Raw genomic sequence first — 26,170 nt, 5'->3', positions numbered from 1 at the left:
TTTGGATTTGAAATGGCTTGCCTGGAGAGTCTGGTTCCACTGACAGTGGATTAATATTAATGTCTGAGCAAAAGCTGTCCAAGCTTCTGGATCCTCTCAGCATGGCTCTCTCCATTGGATTTGTGGTTTGCTGTTGAATTCCTCACAGAAGTAGCATTGGCAGTCCATACCCATGCCAGCAAGTGCTGTGAAAGGGTGTTTGCAGCTCTCCCTCACCACTGTTTTCATCTGTCAAGTGGGCCTAACTCCTTCCATTGTGTCTCTTAGTCGTCATCTTGTCAAGGTCATGCCTACATGGAACCTCCATTGATGTGACCCTTCAGGCTGTTGCAAAGCACACTGCTAGAGAATCAGACACAAGTTGGTGTGTTTTTGTGGAGAGGAGCAACGTGCCAGTGAGGGGTTTGAGTTGGTCTCGTTCTTTTTCAGCTTCTGTTCAAATCCCTTTTATCCCTTATAAAGCTCTGCTTATACGTAGCCTATCACAAAGCTAAATACTAAAACTGTGTCCATTATTCTTAAACTTCCTATATCTTTCTTGGCTCTGTTAATTATTCCACCTAAGGCTTTGGCATGCCTTACCCTCCCATGCTTTCCCAGTCTTTTTTCAGAGGCTACTGGTTGCTCAAAAGTATGTCTGCAATAGAAACCCTTATCTCCCATCAGAATGGCCAGGATCTGCAGGCAAGTAGAAGGTAACTTCTTTGTAAGTAAAGATGTATTTCACAGTCGTGCCGTGTAAGGTTGCAGCATACCAAGACACTTCCAGACATTTCTATCACAGTAGTCATTTATCATGTTTAATGGGAGAAAGTAAGGATTAATCTTTGGGAATGTTTGTTCTTGCAGTATTTTCCACTACAGTAAACCTTGGAATGTGCTAGCTAAGATGTTTGTGCAAAATTAATTACTCAGCTTTGCTTAACACATGTTCTTTTAACTGCTGATGCTTTATTTGTAATGCTTGAGATTATAGAATAATCATAAAATAGCTATTTAAATGCATGAAGGAATTTACAAAAAGTAAACTAAGCAAGGAGTCCCCTTCATGAGCTTTCATTCCAACTGTGTGAGTGGGGGGATTGGTGAAAGAAAATGTTGCTCCTTTGGTTTTAATTTTTATGTTGTTGATCCTTAGGAATGTTGTTTGTTTGGAATAAGCGAAGGAAGAGAGAGGACACTTGAAATAGCTGGCGGGCTTTCGAGGTTTATAAAATCTGGCCACAGGGAGACATGAAGTTGGTAATGTATGAAAAGAACTAAGGCGGTGGAGCTGGTGCTTGTTGGTAGGTAGGATTCAGGACAGGATGCAGGTGCAACTAGTGCTGTGAAATTGGTTGAAAATGAAGGGAACATAGCACTACTGTCATAGTGCTAATAATAGGCTGTAAGCAGAACTACATTATCCATACTAGCTGAGTAACACATCTAATCATGTCTAACAAAAGCTGTCATCTTTACTTACAGACAGATAGAATATTTATTTTTGGGGGGGATGAGAAAAGTTGCTGTTAAACTCTTGACATGAAAATATTTCTGGTGGCACAAAGCTTGGGTCCTTGCTTCTGCGCATTCGTTTGATCAGATGGATGAGTGCTACCAGGGGGATAAATATACAAGGAAGAGCAGCCAAAAGCACACAGATGGCCTGTACCCAAGGTGGATAGACTTTCTGTTCCTTCACAGGGAAGTGTTCCTATGGAGATTTAAAAAAAAAAAAAAAAAAAAAAAAAAGCAACAACAAAACACGGAAGTGAAAATAAATAAAGTGGTTAGGGCACTTACATTTCTATGATTTCCATCTCCGTTTAAAGATAGCAGAAGTTTTGTTTTTCCTCTACAATAGCATTCAGTGGCCATATCCTCTGGATACCCTTCTTGTGAGTCTAGATATAACTATTTAAAAAACTTACAGTTTTTCTTTTGTAGATCTTATTCCAGTCTCTGCATATATTCACACTACAGAGGCTCATGTCAATCTTCGAGGATTGCTGCAATATGTGTGCAGTTTAAGGCCGGAATCGATCTTCTGACCCCCTACACAGCCTCTCTTTGAGAGAGAGACAAGAAACTGCAACTGGCATGGGTCAGCTCCATTCAGATTGAATGTTTTCCACATCAACAAGACTTCGGCACAGAATTAACCAGCACTGTTCTTGGACCGCTGCCTCCTTCCCTCCCTGTCTGTCCAAGTTGTGCAGTCATACGTTCATCAGTGTCCTACTGCTATCAGTAATTCTCAAGGGAAATCATAGAATCATTCACGTTAGAAAAGATCATTAAGTTCAACCATCAACCCATTCACCACCCTGCCCCCTAACAATGTACTAAAATGCCACGTCTACATGTTTCTTGAACACCTCCAGGGATGGTGATTCCACCACCTCCCTGGGCAGCCTGTTCCAGTGCCTCACCCCTCTTTCTGAGAAGAAATTATTCCTAGTACTCTACCTGCGCCCCTTGGCGCAGCGTAAAGCTTTTGTCCTACTACTGTTACATGGGAGAAGAGGCTGACCCCTAGTTTGCTGCAGCCTCCTTCTGGGTCATTGTTAAGAGCGATAAGGTCTCCCCCGAGCCTCTGAAAATGTTTTCATCCCTAGTGTTTGTTATGCAGCTCTGAAGCTCTACTATACGTGTGCATTATGTACTATAATGTACTATACATTATGAAACTGATGAAACTATGGAGTCTCTGTGAGACATTTCACTTTAGCAGTTCTCTGCATCACATGCATCTCTAAGACATATGGAGTGTGGTGACACAAAGGTTCTCAGAAAGAAGCCCTGGATAACAGGAAAGCCATGTTAGTATGTGTAACCTTATAATGTCTGTGCACACTGGAGCCTTCTTGATCTGAGCATTTCATCACTTCGGACTACACTGTGTGAACAGCAATGGTTTTAAAGGATCTGGTGGGAGTGAGGAACATACAACCCTCACTTCTGTTAAGTATTGCAAATATTAGAGAACATACATATTTGGGGTTCCAGGCTGCATAGGTTGGCTTCTTCTGTATCTGGAGAGTAACAAAGGCCACAAAGACGATTAGCAGGAGCAGGGGGCTTATAAACTTCCATGTGATTTGCCAGTAGAGATTTAGTTTTCGTCCAGTCATCCATTTCATGTCTTTACTGAACCTTGTAAGAGGAGGCGTGTATATAAACATGTCAGAGCTTAGTGGTAACAATTGCATTTTCTCTGTATTCTTTCTGTAAGTTCTAAATGTGATACAGCTCCTTGAGTCTTTTCAACTCCATACCTTTCCTTAATAACTTGCTGTAGGTGTTAATAATATTTGATAAAGTAGAGCTTTTTAGGCAAAGTTCAAGTCACAGCAAGCACCAGAGAAAACAAAATGATGAAAACTAACATTTGTTGAGGACTGGGACAACTTCTGGACTGGAAGGATCCCAACTGGGAAAGACAAACTTAATCAAAATGACATGAGATTCCTGATATTTACAATTAAAAGGATGTAGGAAATCTTTTATACTAAAGCATGATTTTTAATCTGTCTGTGACTGAGGAGATTCTTAACATCTTGTCTGAGCCTTTTAATGAGGGAAAACTACTGCATGCTGCTTATGGTAAATTTTGACGCTAAACAAACAAACAAAAGCTAAAATGCAAGAACATGGGGAACAAAATGACAGTAACAGAAGGATATTTCAAAGACAGTGCAACTCTGCTTGGCCAAGGAGCTATGATAGGTGTTGATTTTTCAGCTCCAAGGCTTGAATTTCCCCTTCTGTAAGTGCTAAGCAGAGAGCATCCCTCCTGTTTTACATGTACAGGAGACTCGAAGCAAAAAATGATAGTAGCATTCACAGAATTGGAAACCATTACTGAAATGTTAGTGTTTTGTATGTGTACTTAACACACACGGGTTGAGAGAAAGATGCATTTACCTCTTAAGAGAAAAAAGTCTGTTTCCAGCTTACCTTTTAATTTTATAGACGTACGCAACCCCAATTACCTCAAAGAAAGCGATGACTAGAAGAGGCAGCGAGCCTGCGTAGCTGTCAAAAATGTCAATCCAGTAACTCCCTGAACCCAGTGTAAAACATAGAGCAAAAAGGAAGGAAGCTAGACATATTATACCTGAAGAAAAAAAGATACCTTTGTTACTGGAGGATAGAACTTGATGAGATCATTTTTGTTCTAAATTGTTTTTACTTGTGTTTGAGTGACTTCTATTCTCTTTCCCTGTATGGACCTAGTTGATACAACTTCCCAAATGCAGTTTTCTCCTCTGGGATGACCAAAGACACCATTCTGTTGCATGTGGAAAGCATTCCTGTGATTTAAGTATCCTTCGGTTATTAGAGTTCCAAGTAAGTACTCTGGACTGTGCCTTGCCTTGTGGTAATTTTTGGATGTTGCCTACTGACTGATGCAGAGAGCTTTAGCTGTCCTCTTGTTCATGCAGTCATTGGTCCACATGAACAGTTGGGACCTGTGGTGGCTAAGGGCCTGGAGCTGAGAAGGATACCTCCTTATGTCCCAAGATGTAAGTACATACATATGGATGGTTACCTCATCAAGTTGTGAATAGATTTATTTTTACATAAAAAGTTGCAGAATGAGAAGAATCTAATTTAGGTACCACAGGAGGACTGTAGAAAAGGCATGGTAGCAATATTCCACGTATTAATTTAAAATGATGCAGTACACAGGTGTTAACTCGTTACTTGAAACTACCAAAATTTTCTAGATCGTTCTAGACAGTAGGATCTCTCCTATTATTCTCTACTGTTTCTTTTTGCTAATGCAGGCTTTTATGTTTCAGCAAAGAAAGCCATAATGAACAAGTTCAACTCAGAGCTCAATTCCTGAAGAGTAGACTGGATTTGGTGAATGTCTCAGTTGGAAGAGATTCTAGCTTTGAACAGTAAGCAGTCATTCCTCATAATCTGCTCAGTAAATGTGAAATAATTGGTAGTACTACAGTTCTGAATGAAATAGGGGTGAGTGAGTATGTCTTACAGTCATGATAACGTGAGATAGAGTAAGTTCTTGCACAGACAGGGCAGACTGGCTGATGTCACTTGTTACCTTAATATTGTTTTAGTTGTCAGAAGGCCTCAGTGGGGACAAGGCTCCTCCTGATGTTTGCAACAGCTTAGAGCAAGCTTGGCTCCAGTCCTGGTAGTTAAATGAGTGCTCACGGACTGAAACAGCTCTTGCAAGCTAAGGACAATGGCAAGGGTAATGTGATACCATATGCCAAAGTGCTACCTCATCTATGTGCTTATCTTCTGCAAATACAATCCACTAACTTGACTAGCACTACACAATAGCTAAGTTAATATTACAAATTCTTAATCCCTTTACAATATTTACTAAGCAGTTGATCATTATGCATCTATACAGAAGTCACCTTCTTTGAACAAAGCAAACCAAATACCTTACCAGACAGAAGCTCTTTAGGTATTGATTTAGATATAACTTTAACTTCTAGAAGAGGAGTGAAGACTCCTTCGATGTTTCCAAACATGGAAGAGAGGCCCAAGCTGAACAACATGACAAAAAACAGGATGGCCCAGGCCTGTGAGCCCGGCATTAGGATAATGGCTTGAGTGAACACGATGAAAGCCAGGCCAGATCCTGATACGCTCTGCGGAATTCACAAACAAATTAAAATAAACATTATAAGGGTCTAAATGTAATTTCTTAGGACCAGAGAAGCTGTGGGTGCCCCATCTTTGGAGGTATTCAAAACCAGGTTGGATGAAGCCCTGGGCAGCCTGATCTGAGCGGGTGGCAACCCTGCCCATGGCAGAAGCTTGGAGCTGAGCGGTACTTAAGGTCTCTTTCAACCTAAATTATTCTATGATTCTGTGGTTCTGTATTAGGCTCCTTGTATCTTCACATTCTGAACCTCAAGATCAGAATTTCAGCTAGCATTATTTTCTGAAATACAATCTTGTTCAAGTTTGACTTAAACTAGGAATAATGGAGAATGCTGGTTTTTTTAGGGTTTGTGCTAGGCAAGATAATCAGAGTGATTGTTTTGGGTCATTGTACCTAATTAAGCTGTACAGTTTGTAAATGTGTTTCTAAAGCTGGCCTCCTGAGGTCAAGAAGGGATGCAAATATTTGTACCAGAGTATATGAAAATGTGGCATTTGACAATCAAAAAGTTGTGTAAAACCAGTGGGAATAGTGAAGCTTCTCTGGAATCATGGGTGCTGGCTAGCCTAGCAGGCTATGCAGCGGTCAGCACTGGAGGAAAACAGTAGCAGGAAGTGTTTGTGGGAGTGGAAATGAAGAGCTCCATTTTACTTTTAAATGGTCTACTAGGTATGAATAGATAGTCACAGATCAGAATTTGTATTTGCACAAATATGGGATCAGAGGCAAACAGTGTGTGTTTTAATATAGTTTTGATACTTCAGTTGCCAAATAGGGATTTAGGAAACTCCCGTTCAGCATCGTTTCTCTATAATCTTTCAGCTAGTTGTGTTTTCTCTCTTGGGCTTATTCCTCTAAACTGGAGTAGAACTGAATGCAGTGTCCATTGTGTTCGCTCCAGGTAGGAGCCCCTTTGAACACCAGTTCTATGATTTTTATGTATTATTTTGAATACTGTACCAGATAGCTTTGAGTTCACACTGCCCTACAGTAGTGCTGACATATGACATTTTGAGCAAATGTTTTATGATTTTATATAAAAAAAATAATAATAATTACAAGTGAAGTACAAGTAAGGTAAACAAAGTGGCTGGTCCTTCTCTATACATATATATATTTATTTCTTTAAGGGTTATTTTGCAAGAAGCGATTATGGTACCTGATCAAGAAATTCTTGAAGGTCACAGCTTTTCAGTTTGAGACCAGCCAGTTTTTCTGGATTTGATGAATTCAGGAACGTAATCCAGTCTGTATAGTTCTGTCGTGTAATGCTTTGTTCTGGAAGATCATATTCATTGATGACACTGATAATATTTCTGGCAGAGAAGCCAACATATGGAAATGTTACACATTTGAACATTAATAGAAAGGTTTTTACTTCCAGTGTTGTTATTTATAACATAAAGGAAAGTATTACACAAGGATATATATGCATATAATTTATATCCTCATATAAAACTATATGAGGATATATATATATCCTATATTTTTACATATTTTTATAAATAACATATTTATATATCTATAAAATATATATATGAGGGATATATATCTCCTCCCATACACAGATTTTTTAATATATATTTATATATATTATAAATATAATATATATCATTTGTAAATGATTAGGAGAAAGTATTCATTAATACTTATTTGAGATACAAATTCAGAGTACTTTACGCAGATATCTAAAATATATTTCAATTCTTATTTTATACATCCATATCATCTCCACCAGTTGTGTTTAATAACAAATCCTGTGGAATAGAAAAATGTTTTATTTTTACTATTTCTAATGCTAGCTTAATATGTGATCCTTAATTTGTGTGTCTTTATATACACTAATTCCAATATATTATTCTATAATGTTTTATTCCATACAAATGCTATTATGATCATTCTTTCCTCAGTGCCATGGTGATCTGTATTTCTCTATTAGATTTCTCCATACAGATACTTATGCTTTTCAGTGAAATGCATGTTTTCAAGTAACACATTATCTGTTTAGGTATAGAAAGTACAGTATAGCACTGGAAATGGAAGTTTCTCACCTGTCCAAGCAGTCCCAATAGCCTGTGAGTGCTTTAAACCCCAAAACAGAAAAGACTGGGATGGAAGCATAGAGGGATGTTATGCTGTTCACAATTGCTACTGTCACAGCGTCCTTTTCACAGTCATTTCTAGAAGTAGGATTCAAATAAGGAAGTTGGATTAAAAAAGCAGTGTCTATCCACACCCCCATGATGATATAGAAGAGACTTCCACATTAACAATTAGTACCGTAGGCAAAAAATAAGTCTATACAAAATATATTTGCTGAGCATAAGAGGAAAAAAAAATGTTTAAATGGTAAGATAGATCACTAAAACCTGGAAGGACGGCAGCTGCCAAGGTCTCTTAGAAGTATGCCACGTTTTGAAAATTTTAGAAAGTTGCATGAAGTGCTGCAAGAATTTATCCAAGTTGTAAAGGTCACAGTTCCACTTACTTTGATGGATTGTAGCTTGAGAACGCAATAAGCCCTCCAAAAGCCAAAGAAAGAGAGAAGAAAATCTGGGTGGCTGCATCAAGCCACACACGGGGATTTTGCAGGATGTTCAGCTGAAATAATTGGAATGAATGCATTATTTAGGAATTAAACTTTCTCTCTGTTCTCTATTTCATGTTGGTGAAATTGTGAGTTGTGACGACATCCATATACGCTGAAAATGGAAATTAGTTCAAAATATGTCATGAGAGCAGATGTTTTTGAAGGCATATTAAAAAAAATGTATAAAACCTGTTTCATTTTAAAACTCTCATTAATGCAGTTATGCAGCTCTTCTGTCTAATAGTAGAAGTGTTTCTACACAGGTAATAGGCACACAATGGAGATGGTAGAATCATGGAATCACTCAGGTTGGAAAAGACCTTGAAGATCATTAAGTCCAACCACAGCCTAACCATACTACCCTAACTCTAACAACGTGCTGCTGAATCATGTCCCTGAGCACCACATCCAAATGGTTTTTAAACGCATTCAGGGGTGGTGACTCAACCACCTCCTTGGGGAGCCTATTCCAGTGCTTAACAACCCTTTCTGTAAAGAAGTTTTTCCTGATATCCAATCTAAACTTACCCTGGTGCAACTTGAGGCCATTTCCCCTCGCCCTGTCACCTGTCAGCAGTGAGAAGAGACCAACCCCACTCTCGCTGTAAGCACCTTTCAGATATTGGAAGAGAGCAATAAGGTCTCCCCTCAGCCTCCTTTTCCCCAGACTGAACAGCCTCAGTTCCTTCAGTCGCTCCTTATAGGGCGTACTGAGTAACTCACAGTCTAACATTATTATCTTCTTAAAACTGTACAAATACTTAACCTTTGTCACCTTTTAAAAAACTAAACAACAACACAAAATCTAAAAGCCCAAGAATAGAATAATCATTAAAAAAATAGAATGTGTATCTTAAATTCGAACTACCGTGTTAATAACAATGCAAAGTAACATAGGAAAAAGAAGGAAGAAGGACAAATTAACAGAGTGAAATTGGGAATTTGATTTAGGAAGGGCAGATTTCATAGTGGAAGCTAACTGAAAAAAATCTGTTTTTTTTTTTTTTTTTTGTTGTTGTTATGAAGAACAGTATGCAATTTTAAGTAAATAACTGGACTAAAGTTTTACCATTAAAATCAGTCTAAAAGTAAAGCAAAAATGTTAGTAACGCACACAATACAGATATGTTGAATATATATTTCCTGCAGTTGGCAGGATACTACAAGTTGATACTACTCCAGTATCAACCTGTGGGACCAGAAAGCTGTATCAGCTCAGAACTGGTGTTTTAAATATCATTTGCCCCACGAGTAATACCTGGGCAGTTGAGTGTGTCATTTTGTCTTACATCAGTCTGAGCACAGAAATATGTGGCATCTCAGTGTGCTTTGTGTGTCGTGTCTACATCTCTAGGCTGTTGACCCTAGTAGATCACTAATGTCATGTGTAGGAATAAGAGTGTGCCAAAGGAAGGTTATAGTATTTTGGGTTTCTCTAAAGCTGGTCTGAGCTTGAAGAATTAGCGTAATGCATTCGCCTCACTTTGGATAAACCACATATGCTGTGCCAGTGTGTGTGACTGTGCTTTGGTCACAGGAGAACAGGTGTTACGTTTCATACAGCATAGTATAACGAGCAGATACATGGAACCATTGCTGGCTGAAATGCTTCAGCTTGGGCTAACAGACCTTTTAGGACATTTACTTTGGAAGATTTTAACCAAACCCTCCAGTGCTGGAGTGCTTACTGATAGGAGCTTGCGCAGGTCCAGAAACAGACTGCTATGCAGAAATAAAGTATTCACGTTGCTGCCTGGCCTGTGTGCTGCCAAGCCAATGGTCGGTGCTGACAGATGCAGTTGCTACAAACCTGGCTTTCCTGAGTAGGGTCTTCCAGCATATGAGGTAGGAGTTAGTGTAGCTCGGTGTTAGATGCAATGCATTTACTAAGTCTGGAACACGCTAATCAGCCTCAGAGTTTGAAAAAACAATCAGTAGACGGGCAAGTGAAAAGTGACGTGACTAACGTACATGTGTCCAAACATCAGTGGACTTTGCTGGGCCTACCTTTGTTTTGGGGGGCTGTGCTGAGACCTCCTAGAAAAGACCCTTGTAATTCCAGCACATGCAGTAAGTTGAGCAACTTTGAGCAACTGCTCAACTTTCGAACATCATGACAAGGTTGTTATCTGATCGTAAGCCAGTAAGTATCAGCCTAAAAGTTATTTTGCATTTTCAGTAATTTGCCATGTAGGTTTCATGAGCATGTTTTTAAAAGACTAAATGTGCTGTAGCTAGAAACAAGTAGATGAAGATACCAAATCAGAATGTGAACAAGTGAACAGTAGAGTAATGTGGAAAGTAAGAATTCACTATTGTAGAACCCCCCAGATATTTACAATCCTTGAAACTCTTTCAGATGTGAAAGAGGCTGGAGAAAGAGGCATTTGTGCTCCTGAGCTGATGCAGAAAACCATAGAAGCTGGACCCCATAAAGGCTTGATAGAATCCTTTTTCTGCTGCCTGTGAGAGCTCTGTTTTGGTTGGTTTATTAGTCAAGAAGCTTTCCAACGATCTCTGTTCCAACTCCTGTGGTGCTTCATCTACAACACCTGCTTTCCCTTTGAGGCTCTATGAGCATAACTTCAGGATCTTAATTTTGTTTTCTTGTCTGTTTCACTTTCCAGATAGCTAAGGGTTAGGCTTCTTTGTATCTGAAAGTCAATGAAAAAGAAATGCTTGTTGTATGTTTTAGAAGTTAAGGCATGCAAGTGTTAAATGGAAAAAAAGCCAGCTATGAATTTCTTCATGAGAATAAAACCACAGCCTGCTGTATTTAAGATCCATATGCATGTAGTTATTGTTGATAAGTTTTTCTAATGAGCACTAAAAACACAGATTTAGATGGAAATGTAGTAGTTGTATTCTTACTGTCTTTGCAATCCTTGTCTGTCAAAAGCAGACAGTTGTAACAGTAACAGCCTCTGCACATGGCATCAGGGTTGAAAGTAGATGATCATTAAGGTCCTTTTCAACCCAGGACATTCTATGATTCCAATAGTAACAACAACAGTTGTAACACAACAGTAACAGTTGTGTTAGTTTAACAAAGCAATCTGTCTTAGAAATTTCTATGCAATAATAACACTAGTCATAGATATCACTTAGCAAGCTGTTGCATCAGGTTGTCCATGTTTGTTGGTAATTTAGTTTTATAGCCAAAATAATCCTCAGATGATTTTGTCTTGAAGGACGACTCTGGGAACTGCTTCCTTAAACAGGCTAATCATTAGCTGCAGTTTGGTTGCAGTTGGTCCGATTCTGACTTCAATCTACAAGATAACTTTTTTGATGATGATTTGCTCTTCCTCAGCACTGCAGTACCTCCAGGCTTTATTATTCATACACTGAATACATGCAAATGTAGTTTTTGCATTAATTTCATTGTGCAGTGATCCTGAGTCCAAAGGCATCTGAGCTCATCTAGAGAAACCTGACAGCCAGGCTGGGACCAAATGCCAGTAGGCCAAGTGTTGCTCTGTCTGTATTGTCCAGATCTGCTTTCTTCATTAAGGTAGTGCATCAAAGAAAATAGGCTTTTAGTTGATGTATGTGAACACAGATTTGAGGTATTAGTTGATGTTAAATTGCTCTGCTGTGAGAATGCAATGTTGTCCTGACTGAGCTCTACCAAAGTGCATGTCCTTTTCTCCTATAAAGAATCAGACTGTCCTTTCTGAGTTCTGATGGTATTCAAGTAGCTGTCCACATGATCAAGCTTGCGAGGGGAGGGATAAAAGAGGTGTTGTATCTGAGCTTTCTCTTACTGCTGTCCCTTTTCAGATGAGTAGCGTGTCTCTGGGTTTCTTGACTTTTGTTGTCCATAATGCCTGTGTTCCTGTTGCAGACTAAGCTGGTCTGTATTTTGCAATTTCTGGAGAGGATAAATACCTGTAGGCTGTTAATGCTGTGTACTGTCTCTTGCTTTTCCAGTCATTTCTGGAGCTCTTAGTATTTCAGGGCCCTCAACACTTCTGGTACACATTTTTTAATAAAACAAAGTCATTCAGATCAAACAGACAGCATAATGTGAATCCCAGAAAGAGGGGGAGAAAAAAATTATTAACAAGTGAGAGAGCAGAGGAAAAGATGCTTTGTAGAGAAATCTAAAGAGGTTTTTGGTTAGACACTCTGAGAAAACTGTATGAACATATCCAACAGCTTATTTACTTTTATAGACTGGAGGGCAGGGAGAGGAGAGAGTGAGGAAGGGAGATAAAAATTCTCACATTTGAGGAAGAACAGGGCATTGGTAACCTAAGAGTTAGGAAAGGAGAATACTCAGTGTTTCTGAGCTTTGGCTTGGCAGGCTGAGTTACAGATGAGAATTGCCACCTTGATTACTACTTTGCCATGGGAGAGAGCCCAACAGCTCCTTGCTACAGTTTGGAGCCTGTAATCACCTGGATGGCATTCAGGATGCTGGTGTTGATTTATTCTTACAGCTGAATTGGCCAAATACCCATTCTCCACTGCTGTATCATAGGAATTTGGCAATTAGTTGCATGGTTTTCTATTTTTCAGGTTGAAAAGCATGACCAAAGCCATTTGGGCACGCTGGAGTACTGACAGCGGTGCAAGCCCATTCCTCTCACACACTGCGTATCCCTGCTGGGAGGAAAAAAGGTCCTGGACTTACCCCACTCAAGCAGTCTGTAATTGTATAATGTAATGTGTGAGCTTACCTACAGAACATGTGGCTTATCCACATCTAGCCTTGACAGCCAACAAATGCCTTCAGAACAGGAAAGTGGTGCTCCTTTCAGTGAAATCAGTATTCCCTTTAGACCTTATCAGATGGGAAAGCATGGTGACACCAGACACCTAGGGGGTTTAAGGACGTCTTCAGTGTCAGTCAGTCAGGACTGTGTAGACAAGCAAAACTGATGGCCTTACACCTCTCCATTGCAGGTAACTCATCAGTGAATTTTTCCACACTAGTTTTGTCAGTTTTGTTCCCCAGAAAAGCAGAGGATGGACATGTTCAGTAAGGCAAAGGCTGCCTGTGGGCACTGAGACCACAGAGGGAGGGGTATGGTGGTCACAGGGCAGGTGCTGGGGCCTTGAAGGCCAGTTCTGCAGTTGTGTGCCCACTGGTTGTCCCAAGTGCAGAGGTTGCTCTGTCAGTGGGTGCTGCTTTTCTTCTTTTCAGCTCTCTGCTTTATGGTGGTTTTTAGCACTGAGGCAGAGCTGTGAGGATGCCCTCAGCTCATAGCAAGCACTTGGCAGTCCAGTTTAAGTTTGGGCAGTGTAAAGAGGTCCATCTGAAATGACCAGCATATAGAATCATAGAATCACCAAAGTTGGAAAAGACCCACAGGATCACCCAGTCCAACCATCCACCCATCACCAACAGTTCTTACTAAACCATGTCCCTCAACACAATGTCCAAACACTCCTTGAACACCTCCAGGGTTGGTGACTCCACCACCTCCCTGGGCAGCCCATTCCAGTGCCTGACCACTCTTTCAGAGAAGTAGTAAAATATAGAGGGATCTAAGACTCCTATCCCTGTGAGAAGATGAGAAAAAAAAAATGAGAGAACCTCAGAATGAATGTATAGGATGAGATCTGAGGGGAGAAAAAGGAAAAATAGTGTTTCTGACAATAGCAGTGATACTTACATTAGGGGTGAAAAGGTACACTAGACCTTCGGTGGCTCCTGGTAGACTGAGTCCATGAATAAGGAATATAGTTAGGACCAGGTAAGGAAATATTGCTGTTACATAAATCGCCTAGTCAGAAAGTCACAATTAAGACAAAGTTATTGACAGTAACATTAATGGATCTTCTTTTAAGTTTTTGCCATGCACTATCCCAGTAATATTAGATAAAACAGTTACAAGTGAACATGGTTAAAAATTATAAATTACTTCAATAATATTTAGTAATAATTTATTAAAAATGAAAAAAATACTCTTAGAACAGTGAGGGGGAACTACTAGGGCAAGAAGCATTTGCAAAGGAAAAGGAGAGAACCATGCTTCTGAGCTATCTGTGCTGCTGTTACCGCTTAGCTGGACAAGGAGCACGCTGAAATGGCACTCAAGTGGTACATGGCAGTGAAAGTGATGAACTCTGGAAAATGGCATCCAGAGCACAGGACAAGACCCCGAGCTGTTTACTTCTCTGTGTCCTTCTCCTACCTTTCCTGTGGTTTCAATCCCTCGAATGGTGCAGAGATACACAATTGCCCAGCAAGCTGCTAAGCACAAAATCAGCCACCACTGTAATGTGCCACTGTCGGTGACGTCCGGTGTTATGTTCAAAGTTTTCCTGTACCAAAAATAATTGACTGCAGTACTTTCATAACATTCTTCGTTGAGCCCTGGAAAAGGATGTGGCATGCATGAGAATAAACGTTGAAATGTGGTAATATTTAGCCCTCTCACCGTATCACAAGGAAACAGTGCTCTATAGGAGTGGAGAGCAGCAGGGTTGCTGTTTTTATATGCAATCTCATTCAAGTTTAGCAGTATATTTTTTGATGATGTAAAAAAAGACGATTTTGGTGAAGAAATGTCACTCAAAAAAGCCAAAAAGTCATTTTAAGGAACAGAGAACAGTCTTTATCCTGTTTAGATATGCTTTTTTAGGTCTTACTAGTGTTTTTGTAATGGGTAACGTGTAACTGATTGTCTTCGAATAGTTTCTCTGCCATCTCAAAAATTAGTATTTATTTTATTTATTTTTAAACACTTCGTTTTTTATTCTGAAATCAAAGGAGTAGTGGACTTTCTGGCTTGTTGTAATAACCAAGGTATCACTACCCAATGCAAACACAAGTCTCATTTAAACCAGTTACTGGAGGATGTCTTAAATTTGCTTTGCAATTATGTCAGCAATCTCACGTCTTGATACGTAGTTTATAGTGACAGTCACGAGTGTCTTGATAAAAGACTGTTCCTCTGTAGTCAGAAAGCACTGGTGTTCTTTCAAGTGGTCCCTGTATCATCATGTCAGCAAAACAAGTAAACTGAACTTCCCTTTTCCCTATAGTCCCCAAGCTATAATGTCTGTGATACTCCAATTGCAGTGACACTGAAGCAGCAGTTACCTGTTCTGTTTTCATTTAGAGGGCAGATGCTCCATGGAAGGGGTTCCTGAAAAGAGTTGATGAAGTACCACATCACCCAGGTTAGAATGGTGTTGTAGTATAAGCTCACCAGAATCGACACCATCAGTGAAGCAACCCCTGCAGATGACACAAGATTTCAGCTTAGAAAAACCAGGAAAAGTTACCAGTCATAGCACTTGCTCTTAGAATCTCACATCTCACATGATTTAGCAGAGGGTTGTTAGGGTAGTTTGATTAGATCATGGTTGGACTCAATGAGTTTTAAGGTCTTTTCCAGTCTTTTCCAATCTGACCAATTCTATGATTCTATCTCCTAATTTCTCAAGACCTCTTTTTTTTTTTTCTTTTCTTTTCTTTTTTTTTTTTCCCAGAGATCTTCATAGAATCATAGAATGGCCTGGGTTGAAAAGTACCACAATGATCATTGAGTTTCAACCCCCCTGCTATGTGCAGGGTCACCAGCCACCAGACGAGGCTGCCCAGAGCCACATCCAGCCTGGCCTTGAATGCCTCCAGGGATGGGGCATCTACATTCTCCTTGGGCAACCTGTTCCAGTGTGTCACCACCCTCTGCGTGAAAAGCTTCTTCCTAATATCCAACCTAAACCTCCCCTGTCTCAGTTTAAAACCATTCCCTCTTGTCCTGTCTTCACAGGGATGATCTGCGTTTGTGTCCTCAGCTCTGATGTGCAGCCTCTGACTCTACCAGCCCTGCTATAAGAAGGCTGGTTCTCCTCTGCTTCGTGCCTTGGGCTCAGCCTTTTACCCTTCTGGGAGACTTCATGCCAATAGTCAGCCACCTGAGCAAGCAGGCGACAAATGCCAAGAGCAGGGCTCTGGGGCACCAGAAGCAGGAGACATAGGGCCCACAGCTTTGGGCCTTTCACACTCAGCTCCTTAAGCGCTTCAGGGGCAACATCTGAGGTTATGCCAGAGTCACTTTCAGCTGTAGGGAAGGAAACAAGTTTTCTGTGACTTCACTAAGGTTGTCTAATAAGAAAAATGTGAGAAACAGCTGCCTTCTTTAAGAGTACTGGCCTGCTGGGGTACATGAACCATAGAGTCCTCTCCAGATAGAGAGCTGGGAGCATAACCAACTCCTGACTTAATGGTGCCAGCCCACTTCTGAAAGCAGCTTCACATTTGGATAGAGCCTAGGAAAATTCATACTGAAAGGAATCCCCCTAAATCTCTAGTTTGATTTCTTCCTTTGAGGTCAAAGTTAGGCAAGGTTTTTATCCAGTCTGGCCTCCAGATGGAGATGACACTTTGCTCAGGGTAGGTGAAGACTGATCTGCTGGCTCCTGGTTACCAGAATCTGAACAGCTACCACAGGAATAGGGCATGGAGGAGAAGCCTAAGCATAGAATGCTGCTCATCTCATAAAAAAAATAAAATTGAGACAGACATGAGAGCTTCCTGGGGTGGTCTCTCTAAAGCACTGGGTTTTGAGTTGTCCCCGTTCTTACAAAACAGTTAGGATGTTACCTGGTCCAAGAAAAGTCCGAGGTTTAGACTACTTATTTAGAAGATGAAGATTGAGTGCTTTGACATCGTATATAATTCAGTATTTTTTTTTTTATTTTCATTTTTACAACATGGCACAACTTTAACAGCAGACCAAAAGAGACTGAAGTTTCACAGCATAATATAGCTGCAAAAGGGCACTGTTTTGTCCCATACTGTGCACATACACCCTAAACTACTATCTTCTGTTCCTACAGTAAGGAAGAAAGTATATCAACACCACAGATTCTGCTTGCTGTTTTTTTGCAAAGGGAAGTTGGACCTGCTTAGTTATAGAAGAGGAATCTAGCTGGAAGTCCCATACAGCTGCTTTGTAGTTCTTCCTAGTTTCCCTCTTATCCTTAAATAACTCCTTACCCACTCTTTTCCTTCCACAGACATAGTTGTCAGCACCAACCCCATTTTCCTGCATACAGCAAAACACTCCAGCTCCCCAATCTCAAGCACTCACATCAAAGGCTATAAGGTTCATATTTTAGGCTCCCATGTGTCTGGAGTGACACCTGATGGGAGTGATATCCTAATGAGCATCAGGTGCAGCTCTGTAGGAAATAAGCACTGAGCGGGAGCCCATTTGTGGTTCCTTCAGCCCAGATACCTACCAACTCCTCCCAGGTAAGGTGAGATGGTGTGCCAGGCATTGATGCTGCCTTTCCTCAGGCACTGTCCTAGAGCAAGTTCAAGATGCAGCAGTGGGATTCCTTCAAAGATAAGAGCGATGAAGTATGGGATCAGGAATGTCCCTGAAAACACAATTAAGTGCAATTAAGCCACACAGTTATCTGCACCTTGTTCAAATTGCTGTTATTTCCTCTACTTCATGACTGTAACAAAGTCCTTGTAGGAAATGTTGAGAGAGGCAGTGGTGATGTGGATGCTTGCCCAGGAATGGCTGCTGATTGTGGGTTGTTTTGGTGGTGGTAATGAAGGAGGAAGGGCCAGGGCTGCTAATGCTGCAGGATGCGTCCCCTCAGCATTCTGACATCTCATGAACACAGAAGCTCTAAGGATCTTCACCCTTTCCACTATTTCCCTTTCTTTTGTTGGGGGAATAGCAGCAGATACACAAGCTAGAGAGTGGGAAGTTGGAAACTCTAAAAGCTTCTTATTTTTTTATGACTAGCCTTTGTAAAGCATTAACAATTACCACAGTTCTTGAAAGGCAGGTGTCATTCCATTCTGATGTCTTTTTATGTGATCTCTTTTCTGCAGAATGGTCAGACCAAAGCTGAGGGGCTGCCCTTTCCCCCTGGCAAAGCAAGGCTTTGCAATGGAAGCCCCCAGGACACCACATTTCTGCGTGATGTTCTACATGAGTCTGTTGGTGTTGGGTAACTGGAAACAAGCCAAAAACTGTTCTGTGAGCTGTGGGAGCAATTACATCTGGTTTCATCCAGGTTTGGATCCTTTGTCTTCTACATCTTTCATCTTTTTCTCTGTTGAACAGGAGGCAGCACGTGTTTCTGGCTGTTGCACGATGGTGTGCGCTGTCTTGGGTCTCCGTTCTTTACACAGACAATGATTTTCATGAGACCAAGTGACATCTCACTGGTATGCTCATCCCTTCTGCCCATCTCTCCACTTGAGTCAGAATGGTCTAAGAGGTGGAAGTTTAGTGGCGTGATATGGCCAACAGTCACTGTGCCCACAGAATGGTTTTTCTTTGGGGAAACAGAAGTAGAAAAGGTATCCACACCTTCCCGTCCTCCTTCCAGCTGATGCCACCTCTGTGCCCTTTGGTCATTCTAATGGCAATTCTACACCTCGTTATGCCATCACTGCAGTCCTTGGCAAGGAAAAGGCAGTGGGGAGTTACCATTGATTTGAGCTCTTTCTGGGGCTGCCTCTGTTTTATAATCACTGACTGTTTAGAAAGGTGGGGCATATAAATCAAAGCACTTTGAGCTAGGAATTGCAATAACTTTGCTAACTATTGCTAGATAATTGCAATAACTATATGCAACCCCCAGACGAGGTGTGTTGTTTGTTTAACAGCTTTTTACAAATAAATATATGGGGGGAATAGATGGACTGCTCTTAATTTGCCAAAGGTAGAAACAAACATCTCTGTGACCTGGTTTCCTAAGATATTTTAACACTAACAAGCAGATTTGGAGGAGTCTCACAGTTGACGTCCAGGGCATGAGGTCCCCTTGAGGTGCTTGAGAGCCCTGCTTGGCAATACCCCCTACTTGGTGGAGGTTTCTAAGTACCCAGGTAAAAAATAAGAGATTTAGAGGAGTGTGGGGACCACAACAGCTCATTTATTTGAAGTGTTTTACCATCTGATGAAACCTAGACTGGAGGCAGGCACTGGAGATCCTGTGTAAATGCTGAGGAACTCTCATGCCCTTCCAGGGTGGCTTTGTAGCCTCTCTCCTCCCTCAGCCCTGTGCTCTTGTTCAAGGCGTGGTGAGGTTGTCAGAATATAGCCCCTTCTGCAACACACCTGCCTTGCTGGCAGTCAGATGGTTTTAGGCTGTCCCATCTCTGGGTGGCTCCTGAGCAAGCAATCTGGGATGCTGAGCCATTCCACAAGGCACCTATCTCCCATATCATACCTCTGTGGAAATAACCCTGTAATAATGAGTGCAAACTGCCCCGTGTTCTCTTTCCTCTGTTTGCTAGTTCATAGCAGAGCACATTTGAATATTCTGCTGATAGAAGCCCTTTTACTTTGTGTTGGTTTGTATGCATCTCTGGTTGTATTTACAACATGATACACTTTGAGAGGAAAAATATATATATTTGTTTTTCATGAGAACAGTGTAAAAAGTGTGATACCTGCAATTGTGAAAAGATGGCAAAAGATTGGGCTAAAAAGTAGTTCATGGAACTAATCTCTCTCAAACCAAATTCAATTAAGTGCTCAGAGTGTAGAGGTTCGGCTCACAGGCTCATTTATTTATTCACTTTTAATTTTAGGCAAAAAGAAAATAGGAGAAGCACAGTCTGCTCAAGCACTCAAAGCTTGAACTCCTTCTCAATAAAATCTCCTACACATAGAATGAAAAAGGTAGCAAATACTAATGGTGAATAAGAATCCATTGGTACTATAAGATCAAGGGTCTGTTCAACCCTTCGAGGAGGATATACCAAAAGGCAGAACTTGTATATATTTTTGAAAATTGCTATCATAAATCTAGGAAGAGGAAAATTCAAGAAGTAGAATGAATTCTCACGTTGGTACCTACCACAGAGTGTGTATCATAAAACAGAGCTCATCATTCAAACACAAACAGTTAGCATATCAGTGTGTATATGATGTGTAGCACAGGCACATCAGAAATGCAGTAGAGTTGGCTTATTAGTAAGTTGGTTCTGTTTATGGTAAAGCCCCAAGTGATGAGGAGCACTAGCGTGTCATGCTTCATATTGCTGCTAACTGCAAAGAGCCATTAGAGTGGGGGGAGCTATACAGTCATTGTAGTAGGAAAGAAAAATCTCAGTTCACCCCAGATACACTTAAGGTTTTTGGAACCTGACCTCCCATCAGCCTTTTCATTTCCCATTAAATCACATAAGTACTTTCAGCAAGAAGTATTTTCAGTGTACGCTATTGCAATCTATAAGCAAATCAGGTTAGGAAAGCTATGGCTTAACCATATTCAGCCTTCTGCTTGGGAAATGACACTCTAATCAAAGAGTCATAGAAGGGATAATGTCGGAAGGGACCTCAAAGATGAACCAGTTCCAACCCACTGCTGTGGGCAGGGCTGCCCCCCACCAGCTCAGCTGCCCAGGGCCCCATCCAACCTGGCCTTGAGCACCTCCAGGGATGGGGCACCACAGCTTCTCTGGGCAGCTGTGCCAGCACCTCACTGCCCTCTCAGTGAAAATTTTCCCCTATAATTTCCTAGTCTAAATCTCCTCCCTTTCAGTTTAAAGCCATTCCCCATTGTCCTATCGCTGTCTGCCCATACAAACAGTCAGTCTCCCCTCTGTTTATAATCTCTCCTTAAGTCCTGAAAGGCCACTGTGAGGTCTTCCTGGAGCCTTCTCTTCTCAAAGCTAAACAAGCCCACCTCAGCCTTTCTTCATAGGAGAGGTGCTCCAGTTTTCACGTCATCTTTGTGGCCCTCCTCTGGACCTGCTCCAACAGCTCAAAGGCTTGAAGGGCACGATCTTTGTGTAGTACCTACATGTGGCAGTCTGGAAGAAAAGAGCATGAACTACAAGAGAGCCTGTCGAGAGGTGCTCATGGCTGTATGGCTACACCAGCAAGCAGAATGCCAAAGAAACTGATGATGAAGAGCCATCTAGCACTGAGTCACAGTAACCAGCAAGCTGAAGGGGAAGCAGAGCATTGCGTCAACAAGTAGAGTGGTGATAACATCACCTCAAGGATCACCTTCCATTCACTCAGCAAGCAAAGATGTATACTAGCTGTAATCAGGTGCAACTTTGTAGTATGTTAGTTGGAGGTTTTTTTGAAGTATTTTCAGATGACTATATATGTACATATGTATGTAGATATATTGCTATATGACCTGTTTGAGTCTCAGTTCTAGGTGACAAAAAACATACCAGGCCATTTAGAAATATCTTTTCAATCCCAGTTGCCTGGGAACCTTTGTATTTGTCTCTGCTCACTGTGGCAAACAACCTTCATATCCATTAGTCATGAAAAGTAAATAGCTAACTTAACTCAGGCAATAAATCCAAATAATCAGTAAACGAAAGCAGGTGATAAATGTCAGCAAAACTGATATTATATTAGATCCAAGTTACTGAGTAACACTAATGTGCGATGAATAAGGTTCAGAGGTCTGAGGAGAACAGCTGACATGAGACAAATATACAAGCACTTATTTTTATCTCGTTTTTTAAAAGATCTAGAAATGAGGAAAAGTGCATTGTCTAACTCTTAAACACCTGGATCATTAGTGAAAATGTGATCTACAACCCAGAAGCCATTCAGCTATAGACTGAGTCTTCTGTGCCATTTCCATACCAGTTTTTGCTGTGCTCGTGTTGGGGCTGAGGTGCCAAGCCACCACCTCTTGGGTCTCATAGTTAACCATAATGCTGCTGTTCACATCTTCAGATACGCTCCAGTGCACCTGAAAATCTACTGGGCTTTTGCATCTGAGTTGTTTGCTTTCAAAAGTGTAACCCCAAATTGTATCTCTGCCTAAAATTGGCAGAATGAAAATGCAATCACATTGGGCACATGTGTAAACATAACAGCTCTGTCTTCTTGGTGGTCTTCATCAATCACTTAAATTCTCCCAACACCTGCTGTCCAGGATGAATTATTTATCAAGCCCACAGAATTTTGTCAGCAAATTGTTATAGTCATCAGCTGAGCTCTCTGAGCCCTTACTTAAAATCCAATGACCAAACACTGGCCGTGCGTCCATACGCTGAGCTTTATTCACCACTGTCTTTGTGCCACTGGTTGTAGTAATGCAGAGTACCTGTATCATAGAATGATCTGAGTTGGAAGGGATCCTTAAAGACCATCCCTTCCAACTCCCCTGCAACAAACAGGGACACCTACAGCAGATCAGGCTGCTCACAGTCCCCTCCAGCCTGACCGTGAGTGTCTCCAGGGATGGGGCATCCACCACTTCTCTGGACAACCTGTTCCAGTGCCTTGCCACCCTTAAATACTCTGGATGGTGTCACAGACTCTGCTTGCTTGCTATTTTTTATCATTTTTTTCACTGATAAAATGAAGTGAAAAAGTGAAAAAGCTCAAAGTGAAAAAGAATACTCAGCCTTTGTCCCTGTAGCTTTTCCCCATTTTTATTATCTTTAAAACTGTTGTAGGACTGCCTTTTTTGTCGCTACCAGTGCCTGTGAGATATGTCAGTGCCAACACAAGTAACCTGACTTTCTGGTCACAGCGTGATCTGTAAGAAAGGTTTCCTTGCCCTCGGCCTTGTGGCCTACCTGGTATGGGAGCAATGTGTAGGGCAAGGATGCAGGAGGAGAGTGTTGGGTGGTGTACATAACTTTTGTGCCCTTTCTTATTCTCCTCATTCATTTCAGTCTCTTTCATTGTGAAATGGTTGCCTTAAACGTTGGGCATGAGCACATGAGAGTGTCAGACTGGGTTTGTCTGAGTCTAAATACATGGAAAGCATTGGACCACAGAAACAGGTGGAGTAGAAAAGCCATGCCCAGCACAATCCCTGCTGAGCTGAGTGTCTGAAACCAAAGGCAGAGAGAAACCTGTGACTGCCCTCCTGCCCAGGCTGTTGGTAGCTACCTGTGCTTGGCAATAGCATGACATGCCACTGGCTTACCAGGTGTCGTCAGTGTTCTTCTTAGCCCTCTCCATCCTACACATTCTCTTAAGTTGTTAACTTTCCATAGAGGGGCCCAGACTTATTTCCTGGCTTCCTGTAGTTAAGATGCTTAATTAAAGACGAATTTTATGAGTCATTTGAAAATGTGCTAGCATAGGATTTAGCATGGCACCAAGCAACTTTCCTTTTTCTTGTCATTAGCACAGGTCATTGGTTCGCATTTCCTAGAGCTTAGTGAGCTGTAGGACCGTACCTTTTTTCACTCGCAGTAATAGTTTAGAGTGGGATCAAAAAATACCAGGGCACCTACAGGAGGAAAAAACTGAAATCCAGTTCTGGAAAAGTGAAATCCTGAAGAATCTGTGTAAGTTGCTGGCTGTTCCCAAGAGATGTGTGTTGCCTTGTCTTTGCTGTTCAGGCTGTCCTGAGACTCAAAGATGCTGCTCTAGACATGCTGGGTGCTGCTCGGTTGCCTGCTCTCAGGCATCCAAGACCACCTGAGATGCTGCAGGGTGTTTGTCCAACTCCAGAACACCCTCCCTTCAGCCATGCACTGTTTCTGCATTGGAGATGTACCTCTAAAGGTGTGTGTCCTGCCTTACTGTGTGTGTGTCATTAGCTGCAGTGACAGGCTTTTTCCAGCCATTCCAATTGACGGAGAAACAGCATGCTCACAGCTATGGCTTTCTAGCCACCCGGTTATGGCAAGCAGCTGAGAGCGCTTCACTGGGTTTCACATCTTGAATATAAATAATATAAAGTCTCCTGAGAGACTGCTGCTTCTTTTTTCTTACTTTAATTACTGCAACAGTGGCTTCCAGCTGTTACATCTTCACTGCTAAGGAGCCCCTTGCTGTCAAAATAATTTCCATGTCCTCATCTATAGACTATGGCAAATAGATTCATTCGTTTTCAACTTTGTGAGTTAAATGGGCCGGATGCTTAACTCACTCCACATACCATGCATTTTCCACATCTGAAATAAGTCTTGAGGATCTTCTGCATTTTTTTTCGTCTAGATTTTGAAAAGTGGGCACAGAGGTTGTGTTAGTAGCAATATCTCCATCTGTTTCCCAGTGCATTGTGTATGCGTGGTGGGATACTTCATGCTGAGACGGCCTGCTTGATTTCATTTATTCAGAAGCTCACAGAGTCCTTCTGTGGCTGCTTCTTTCTTAAATACCACCTGCTATTGATGGCAGCATCAGTTTGTGGTTCCCTAGCTTATTCAAATACATGTAGTTCATGAAGCAATGCAGATACCTTGATAGAATTAGATTGTTTGTTTGTTTGTTTGTTTTGCCATTTGCATGTTTCTCCCAGTTTGAATTTTGTACTTATGCTGCCAATTGAAAGATAACAAATAAAACTGGGCTTAAAGAATATGCTACATCACTCTGCTTGAGACAAGTTACCATGGCACCTCTCAAAAGCTGCTGTAAGCAGTGGGCAACTGGTTGCTATTTCTGATCCATTCATATGTGCTAAATTGGCTGCTTCTAAAGCAGTTCTTCATGGGAATGGTGCCCACAGAAAAGCTTGGGCTGGTGTCAGTATCAGCTTGCTTGTGTTAAATCAGCTGAGCATTTCAGGCATCTTCACAGCCATCAAAAAGCGCCATTTAGCTTCACTCAGCCGTGGTTTTTGGGTTACCTCCTGAAGGTGACAGAGAAGGGAGAGGAGTGACTCTTGTTTTCCTTGGGAAGCACCACAGCCAACTGTTTGGGGAACTGCCTCACTAGAGCCTTCTCAGGACTTCTGGCTTCTCCTAAAGGTAGCAAGCTGCAAGTGAGCTTCCTCCTCCTGTCAGGGCTGTAGCAGCAATGTCAGAGCTGAGCATCAGGTTGGTCTTATTTCCTAATCAAACGCATCCTTTAAAAATGAAATACATTTCTACAGAGAAAGCCAATCTAAAGAGAAAGCCAACGGAGCAAAACACTTATGAGAATTTGAGAACTCGATAGCTAAAAAGAAAGTGATGCAAACATATAAGTTCCATGCCCACCATAAGTTAGCACAGTTATATTGGAATCGTGGCTTAATATTTTGGCAAAGCCCCATTGCAACCTTACCGCCTCCATGTATCTGGCACAAGTATGGAAACCGCCACACGTTCCCCAAGCCGACAGCAAATCCGATGCAACTTAAGATATACTGGAACTTATTATCCCACTTCGGTCTGCCATCTTCTTTAGGGACTTCAGGTGGTACGTCCATTGGTGAATCTTCAGGTAGGTGAATCTTTAGATTGGTAAATCTTCTAGTGTGAAGTACCCTTGGCTTTCTAGTCCCTTTCCCTATAAATGGGAAGATGCTTCAAAACGTGTCTGTGCTGCGGGTTTTATGGGGGATGGCAGAAGGGTTTCTCCAAAAAGAGGCGGCGCTTTCTTTTTATGCAGTGCAAAGGAATGTGCCATTGGAAATGCCACAGTTTAAATACCAAACCAGGAATTATTATTATATAGACAGAGTGACAACTCCTGATGCTCTGCAGTTCCTTCTATAGTTAGGGAACTTAGGAATATGTTGTTAATGGGTAACTTGGGATCAAACAGATTTTTATTTTCTGTTCTCCTTCTGTTCTCGGATACCATCAAAGAAGTGTGACACTGAATATAATTAAAAAGAAACCTTTACAGCAATAAGATATTAACATTGCAAAATGTGTACATCTGTGAATTAAGGAAGCGTTGACTTTTTCTCTCTTGCTTTGTTAGCAGAGTGACTGAAGACACCTTTGGTAAGTACACAAAGTGATATATTTTTTTTTTTACAAGATTAGTATTAATCGGATTTATCTGTTGTTGTTATAACAAAACCTGAAATAGAACCTGATAAAGGGGTGTTTTCATGGCTGTACTTGCAGTAGTTTTTTGCCCATCCCAAGGTCTGCCACTGGGACACATGGACCAGCTGCAGCCACACAGCTCCTGCCGCATAGACCGCTGTCCTCCATATTGCTTTTCCCTCTGAACATCCACACACATTCCTGTGACATAAAGTATTTGAACGGTACAACACACTATGGCTGGGACCCTCTGAGGATCCCTCCAACATTTGTTCCTGAGCAAATCCAAGATGGG

The 26,170-nt window shown here is 41.3% G+C and overlaps 1 protein-coding gene and 1 long non-coding RNA gene across 7 annotated transcripts; one reads left to right on the top strand and one right to left on the bottom strand.

Annotated features, from left to right (window-relative positions):
- Positions 1-931: 931 nt before the first annotated feature.
- SLC6A18 (solute carrier family 6 member 18) lies at positions 932-25,405 on the bottom strand. Of its 2 annotated transcripts, none has more exons than XM_003640787.5 (12): positions 25,160-25,405; positions 17,433-17,573; positions 15,283-15,420; positions 14,372-14,553; positions 13,850-13,960; positions 8,124-8,236; positions 7,687-7,815; positions 6,795-6,951; positions 5,414-5,618; positions 3,943-4,102; positions 2,976-3,138; positions 932-1,696 (listed from the first exon to the last, which is right to left on the bottom strand). In XM_003640787.5, exons 1-12 carry the CDS (start codon positions 25,302-25,304, stop codon positions 1,481-1,483), a joined length of 1,860 nt encoding a protein of 619 aa, XP_003640835.2. In that variant the 5' UTR covers positions 25,305-25,405; the 3' UTR covers positions 932-1,480. The 2 variants fall into 2 exon arrangements, with proteins under 2 accessions (XP_003640835.2, XP_040551519.1); XM_040695585.2 differs by having other exon boundaries at positions 17,433-17,531.
- Positions 1,696-24,470, top strand: LOC107052652. Of its 5 annotated transcripts, none has more exons than XR_005857377.1 (6): positions 1,696-2,945; positions 4,222-4,335; positions 4,431-4,511; positions 4,791-4,854; positions 15,959-18,381; positions 20,794-24,470. It is a non-coding gene; the product is annotated as an uncharacterized LOC107052652 (long non-coding RNA). The 5 variants fall into 5 exon arrangements; XR_005857378.2 differs by lacking the exon at positions 1,696-2,945 and having other exon boundaries at positions 4,092-4,335; positions 15,959-18,190; positions 18,278-18,381; XR_003073843.3 differs by lacking the exon at positions 1,696-2,945 and having other exon boundaries at positions 4,092-4,335; positions 18,043-18,381.
- Positions 25,406-26,170: the final 765 nt, after the last annotated feature.

The sequence above is a fragment of the Gallus gallus genome, chromosome 2 (genome assembly GCF_016699485.2).
Source record: "Gallus gallus isolate bGalGal1 chromosome 2, bGalGal1.mat.broiler.GRCg7b, whole genome shotgun sequence".
Classification (NCBI taxonomy): Eukaryota; Metazoa; Chordata; class Aves; order Galliformes; family Phasianidae; genus Gallus; species Gallus gallus.
This window is presented reverse-complemented; position numbering and strand designations above follow the sequence as displayed.

Bases quoted from the DNA above. Each gene is read 5' to 3' on its own strand.
- SLC6A18 (XM_003640787.5), bottom strand. From the start codon at position 25,304: ATGGACGTACCACCTGAAGTCCCTAAAGAAGATGGCAGACCGAAGTGG. The intron at 6,952-7,686 runs GTGAGAAACTTC...CTTCTCTGCCAG, and splicing joins TATTGGGACTGCTTGGACAG to AAATATTATCAGTGTCATCA. The intron at 3,139-3,942 runs GTAAGCTGGAAA...TCCTCTTACAAG, and splicing joins TACGTCTATAAAATTAAAAG to GTTCAGTAAAGACATGAAAT.